The sequence below is a fragment of the Protobothrops mucrosquamatus genome, unplaced genomic scaffold (assembly GCF_001527695.2).
Source record: "Protobothrops mucrosquamatus isolate PMUCROS unplaced genomic scaffold, P.Mucros_1.0 scaffold3203, whole genome shotgun sequence".
Classification (NCBI taxonomy): domain Eukaryota; kingdom Metazoa; phylum Chordata; class Lepidosauria; order Squamata; family Viperidae; genus Protobothrops; species Protobothrops mucrosquamatus.
Genome location: NW_015389201.1, coordinates 4,729 through 11,473, shown reverse-complemented (window position 1 = coordinate 11,473; position 6,745 = coordinate 4,729). Strand labels below are relative to the sequence as shown.

General features: G+C 45.5%; 1 protein-coding gene across 1 annotated transcript; it reads left to right on the top strand.

Annotated features, from left to right (window-relative positions):
* Window positions 1-2,113: 2,113 nt before the first annotated feature.
* KCTD14 (potassium channel tetramerization domain containing 14) lies at window positions 2,114-4,747 on the top strand. Its single transcript, XM_015826617.2, has 2 exons — window positions 2,114-2,173; window positions 4,217-4,747. The coding sequence occupies exons 1-2, from the start codon at window positions 2,114-2,116 to the stop codon at window positions 4,745-4,747; spliced, it is 591 nt and encodes a 196-aa protein (XP_015682103.1).
* The last annotated feature ends 1,998 nt before the right edge of the window (window positions 4,748-6,745 follow it).

The following is a 6,745-nucleotide window of genomic DNA, read 5'->3' as shown; positions in this document are numbered from 1 at the left end:
TTTTTTTGTATGTAACTGAACTGAGGCACTTATTGTGAATAAAACAAGATAAGTAAACTTCGTTCTAGGTATTGCTTCATTTCTTTGGTTCTTCTCCTGATTCAGTGTTTTGCCCACTTGCGAAATATCTACAGGATTGTTATTTTTTTCTTGTAGAGAAAAATCTCCTTCAGATCCTGTTTGGCTTCCTGGTGACTTTACAGAACGTTATTGCTATTATTTCTTTCCGAATTCTTTTTGCACCTGGCCTAAAGTACTAGGACTTACACCCCAAACCTGCCCTATGGGGTGAGAGGGTATTCCTTGAGGTTTTCACAGCGTCCTCCTTTAGCAGAAAGACAAATAACAGAATAACAGAGTTGGAAGGGACCTTGGAGGTCATCTAGTCCAACCCCTTGCTCAAGCAGGAGACCCTATACCAGTGATGGCGAACCTTTTAGAGACCGAGTGCCCAAACTGCCACCCAAAACCCACTTATGCATTGTCGGGTGCCGGGTGGGTGTGGCCCATTGGCTGGGTGTGGCCCCTTGGGTGGGCGTGGCTGAACTAAAAAGTTCAACCAATCAATTCCAACTTTGCCAAGATCTTTTTTTTTCCCACGAGAAGTTGAAATTGACTGATTGAACCTTTTTTTTTTTTTTTTGCACACGTTGGCGGAGGCCTAAAGCGAAAAGGTTTTATAAAACCCAGCTGAAGGCCTAGGACTGGGGCGACGGCGCGCGTGCCCACAGAGAGGGCTCTGAGTGCCGCCTCTGGCACCCGTGCCATAGGTTCGCCACCACTGCCCTATACCATTTCAGACAAGTGGCTGTCCAGTCTCTTCTTAAAAACATCCAGTGTTGGAGCATCCACCGCTTCTGGAGGCAGGTGGTTCCACTGGTTAATTGTTCTCACTGTCAGGAAGTTTCTCATTAGTTCTAGGTTGCTTCTCTCCTTGATTAGTTTCCATCTGTTGCTTCTTGTCCTGCCTTCAGGCACCTTGGAAAATAGCTTGACTCCCTCTTCTTTGGGGCAATCCCTGAGATACTGGAACACTGCTATCATGTCCCCCCTCGTCCTTCTCTTCATTAAACTAGACATACCCAATTCCAGCAACCATTCCTTATATGCTTTAGCCTCCAGTCCCCTAATAATCTTTGTTGCTCTTCTCTGCCCTCTTTCTAGAGTCTCAACATATTTTTTACACTGTGGTGACCAAAACTGGATGCCGTATTCCAAGTGTGGCCTTACCAACGCCTTGTAAAGTGGTATTAACACGTCACGTGATCTTGATTCTATCCCTCTGTTAATGCAGCCCAGCACTGTGTTGGCTTTTTGGGCAGCTGCAGCACACAGTTGGCTCATTCTTAAGTGATTGTCCACTAGGACTCCGAGGTCCCTCTCACAGTTGCTACTATTGAGCAAGGTACCCCCTATACTATATTTCTGGAGGCACGCCATTCCACTGATTAATTGTTCTCACTATCAGGAAATTTGTCCTTAATCTTGGCTTGATCTCTCCTCAGTAAGTTTGTCCTGACTGTCAGGAAGTTTCTCCTTAGTTCCAGGTTGCTTCTCTCCTTCATGTGTTTCCATCCGTTGCTTCTTGTCCTGCCCTCGGGTGCTTTGGAAGAATAAGTCGATCTTACAAAACTAGGAATTCAGGACTGATTTGTTCAAATTCAGGCGATAGGATTGGCTATCTTCAGCCAGATAGAAGAATTCAGAATCAGCTGAGAACTGAAAAGAGCTGAAGGCGATGCCTGTTTGGTCAGACTGTTTGCCGAAGGCGAGAAAGAGATGAGGAAGAACTGATTTAGCCATCTTTGACGTGTCTGCCCGGAGGCAGGAATTTGGAAAATGCTGGCTAGGGAAAGCTCCTCCTACTTCAGGGGGCAGTGCCACCTCTGCAGGTGTCCCGAACGCAAAACGTCCGCCTACAGGTGCTCGGGTTACGCTGTTTTCACCTGGAAGGAGTGTCTAGTGTGCATCGGGGCGTGAATGGACATTGGTGTGCTGCAGTGTGGTGACAAGAAGCTGGAAAGGAAGACCGGTTAGCTAATCCGTTCTCAACAATAACTCACCAGCCGCTAACTGCTAGACCTCTGGATCTCCAGTGCTGGAGGAGGAAAAAATGAGTAATTCTCCAGAGCCTAAGACCCTTGGAAAACAAAGTTTGGCCAGCTCGCCAACGGTAAGCATGAGGGGAGGTAGCAAAAGGAGGAAGGCAATGAGTTTAATCCCCTCTCTGGCAAATTTTGCCGCCTTTGAGGAGCAGATGGTAGGTAGGCTAAGTTTGAGGAGCAGATGCCGCGAGGAAAAGTGCAAAACAGTTTTGTGGGTCTGTAGAATCTGCAGCTGTGCTTCAGTGGAGCCTTTGTTTGGTCTGCACATTATGGAGTCAGTGGACTGAGAGCACGCCACACGCTGAGAAAAGGATTTGTCCACCGCAGCAACTTGAAGACGGGTGGACTTCAAATCCCAGAATTCCCCAGTCAGCACGCTACAAAGTGTTAATAATACCACTTTATAACGCCTTGGTAAGGCCACACTGGGAATCCTGCGTTCAGTTTTGGTCGCCACAATATAAAAATGATGTTGAGTTACTGGAAAGAGTTTGTTGCTATAGAAATGGCTAGTATATACTGTTGTGTAAAATTAAAATTAATTGAGGTTATAATGTTGTCTTCTACTGCGCTAAAGAGAGTTGAAATGGGTGTCTTTTTCTTTCCTTTTCCCTCTTTACACCATGTTTTTGTTTCTTTTTCCTTCCCCCTCCTCCTAGTTTTCTATTACTTTTTTGAATTTCTCTTTGTAGTTTATATTTTGATAAACTAATAAAAATGTGAAGAAGACTCTGGAAAGAGTGCAGAGAAGAGCAACAGAGATGATTAAGGGACTAAAGGCTAAAACACATGAAGAACGGTTTCAGGAATTGGGTATGTCTAGTTTAATGAAAAGAAGGACTAGGGGTGACATGATAGCAGTGTCCCAATATTTGAGGGGCTGCCCCAAAGAAGAGGGAGTCAAGCTATTCTCTAAACCAGATGAAGGCAGGACAAAAAGCAATGAATGGACACTAATCAAAGAGAGAAGCAACCTAGAACTGAGGAGAAATGTCCTGACAGCTAGAACAATCAGTGGAACAACCTGCCTCCAGAAGCGGTGGATGCTCCAACGCTGAAGGTTTTTAAGAAGAGATTGGACAGCCATTTATCTGAAATGGTATAGGGTTTCTTGCTTGAATAGGGGTTGGATAGAAGATCTCCAAGATCCCTTCCAACTCTGTTATTCTGTTAAGTCCACCCACCTTAAAGTTGCTGAAGTTGACAAACACTGCATCAAGCCATAAACTGTGGTTTACAAGACAGACCTAGATTCCGTATGGCCTAACTCAAAACCAGGCAAACTCAGTTCTTCATGAAAGGGAGGGTAGGCAAAGAAACTGATATGATCTATATGCAACAGTCTGCATATACGTGTATAGATTGACGCAGCATCCTAAACCAGGATATTATAAAAGCAAGGTTAGTGGTATAATTCACACTAAGCCCCAAAGAAGCAAACTAACTCCATTATAGCTTCTCGGTGTGTGTTTCTGAACTATAGGTTGATACGCATGTCACGGCAATCCAGTAAATTGTGTCTTATTTGACAAAGAAGGGTTAGGCCTGGCTGAGGAATTCTGGGAGTTGAAGTCCACAAGTCATAAAAGGGCCAGGTTTGAAGACCCCTGACATAATGTGAGGGGGAAATAATGCTAACTCAGAAAGAGCTAAACTGGTGTTTCTCAGCCATTTTAAGAGGTGTGGACTTCAACTCCCAGAATTCCCTAGCCAGCGTGCCTGGCTGAGGAATTCTGGGAGTTGAAGTCCACAAGTCATAAAAAAAAGAGCCAAGTTTGAAGACCCCTGACATAATGTGAGGGGGAAATAATGCCAACTCAGAAAGAGCTAAACTGGTGTTTCTCAACCTCGGCCATTTTAAGAGGTGTAGACTTCAATTCCCAGAATTCCTCAGCCAGCGTGCCTGGCTGAGGAATTCTGGGAGTTGAAGTCCACAAGTCATAAAAGGGCCAAGTTTGAAGAACCCTGTGCTAGAAGAACCAAGGAGAACTGCTTTAGAACAATGCATGATTGATTGAAATGCTATTTTAATTCAATCTTTGAGGCTGTCCCTGCTCTTTCCCTTCTCAAAACTGAGATGCGGCCTATGTTCACCTTCCTTTTCTCATCAGCAGTGCCAGATCATTGAGTTGAACGTTGGTGGAGAGATCTTCACCACCACGCTGAACACTTTGAAGAAGCACCCAGGCTCCAAACTGGCTGAAATATTTGGCCAGGCCAAGCCCCGAAGAGATTCAGCGGGCCGAATCTTCATAGACCGGCCTGGAACTTACTTTAAATACATCCTGGAGTATCTGCGTGGTGATCGCGTCCCCTTGCAAAACGTTGAGGAGGTTTACAAGGAAGCCGTCTACTATGACCTCAAGCCTTTGATCAAACAACTGGAAGAATCCCCTCAAATCTTTGGTGAGCTGGTGGCGAGGAAGCAGTTTCTTGCCCGGGTGCCCAACTATTCTGAAAACATCGAATTGATGATCCGAATCGCCCAGGCAGAAGCTGTGGCCTCCCGCCAATCCAGCGTGATGCTCTGCGTGATGAAGACTTTGGAAGATGTGGCGAGGTGTAGTGATGCCCTCAGCATTTTACTATGGAGGTTCTTTAGCCACCAGGTCAAACCGGGCACCTTTCGCCGGGGCTCGTAAGACCTAGAAGACCTGACGTAGTTCTACCTGTATCTTCGGTTTCCAATGTTCTGGAGAAAGGTCTCAATGCAAGGTCTTTTTCCGAAAGCGAAGTTTCGGTTACTCAAGAAGATGTTCAAAAACAAGGTAACCACCATCGGGTCAGCTCACAACCCATTAGATCAAGAAGGGCTGTTGCAGGGGGTCTTCAAACTTGACCCTTTGATGACTTGTGGACTTCAACTCCCAGAATTCCTCAGCCAGGCACGCTGACTGAGGAATTCTGGGAGTTGAAGTCCACAAGTCATCAAAGGGCCAAGTTTGAAGACCCCTGGGCTCTTGGGTAGCTTTCCTAGCACTGGGCTACGTAAGGCTGAGGATCATTCCAGATGCTTGCTGAGTGTATGCAGTCTTAGGACCTCTAAACTTTGCTCCACATCTGGAGTTTGAGGCCTTTGGGGAACAATTGGGTTTTGGTGGCTGGGGAATTCTGGGAGTTGAGGTTTACCCATATTGAAGTTGCCATGGTTGAGAGAATAGGAATAGCTAGACCAGGGGTAGGCAACCTTCAACTCCCAGAATTCCTGAGCCAGCCATGCTGAGGAGAAAGTGAGAGGTTTCCAAGCTGAGCCATGCTGGCTGAGGAATTCTGGGAGTTGAAGTCCACAAGTCATGAAGGGGCCATAGTTCCCCCATTGCTGGCTCAGGAATTCTGGGAGTTGAAGTCCGCGAGTCATAAAAGGGCCAAGTTTGAACACCCCTGATCCACATCATCAAACATACACCGCAGGGATTTTCAGAGATACAAGTAGTCTTTGGTTTACAATCATTCATTTAGTGACCATTTGACATTACAACGACACCGAAAAAAGTGAGTTATGACCGTTTTGCACACTTACGACCATTGCCACATCCCCACGGTCATGCGATGAAAATTCAGACACTTGGCAACTGACTCATATTTATGACGGTGGCAGCGTCCCGGGATCTTGTAATTCCCTTTTATGACCTTCTGACAAGCAAAGTCCATGGGGGAAATCCAGATTCACTTAGTAACCATGTCACTAACTTAACAACTGCAATGATTCACTTAACAATGGTGGCAAGAAACGTTGTAAAATGGAGCAAAACTCACTTCGCAACCGTCTCACTTAGCAATCGAAATGTAAGTCATGGTCTTCCTGTACTACATTATTGTTGTAGGTCGGATATAGTAACAGAATCCCCAAAACCTGCATAAATTTCTCTCTGCTCCTCTTATAGTAAGCAAAGTCGAGATGAGGTTATTTTGAGTTTCTGTCTCATGTTCCCTTCAAGATTAAAACTTATAATAAATTTATTGTTACTTTAAATGTACACTAATCGGCATACATTAAAATGGAATTTTGTTGCATATACCATCTCCAATATAAATATGACAAAAAAAGTGCATATACCCACATATATTCCATGACACAGAGAACAACACAGTCTAGTTCGGATGTAGACATGTACATGGCGAGAAAAACCTTTTGGACACCAGGGACCGGTGCTGTGAAGAGAGGTTTTTCGGTGGACCAGAGGGTGCGTGGTTTTGTGTGCTGCCCACATCTCGCGGATGGGGCTTTGCTTGTTTGTGTGGACCAGTTGCTGGCATGCCACGGCCCAGTACTGGTCCATGGACCAGGGGTTGAGGACCCCTGGCTTAGGGAATAAAGCTGTTACAGAATCTGGTAGTCCTGCTATAAATACTTCAAAACCTCCTCCCAAAGGGGAGAAACAGAAACAGATAATGAAGTGTGTATGTGGGGGGAGTGTCTCTAACAATGCTCCGAGCTCTAAGCATATATAAGCGCTTGTAAGCCGTATCCTGAATCACGGGAAATGAGCTTCCTATAATCTTCTCGGCTGTCCTTACCACTCTCTGTGTGGACCTTCCATCTGAGGCTCTGCTACCATCAAACCAGACAGTGATGCAGTTTGTTATGTGCTCAGAGGTGCTCTCCTCACCCAATGCAGGAAATGCAGACGCTGGTTTGC

Excerpts from the sequence above, each read along its gene's own strand:
- KCTD14 (XM_015826617.2), top strand. The coding sequence starts at position 2,114 with ATGAGTAATTCTCCAGAGCCTAAGACCCTTGGAAAACAAAGTTTGGCC. Across the intron at positions 2,174-4,216 it reads GTTTGGCCAGCTCGCCAACG|CAGTGCCAGATCATTGAGTT; the intron begins GTAAGCATGAGG and ends TTTTCTCATCAG.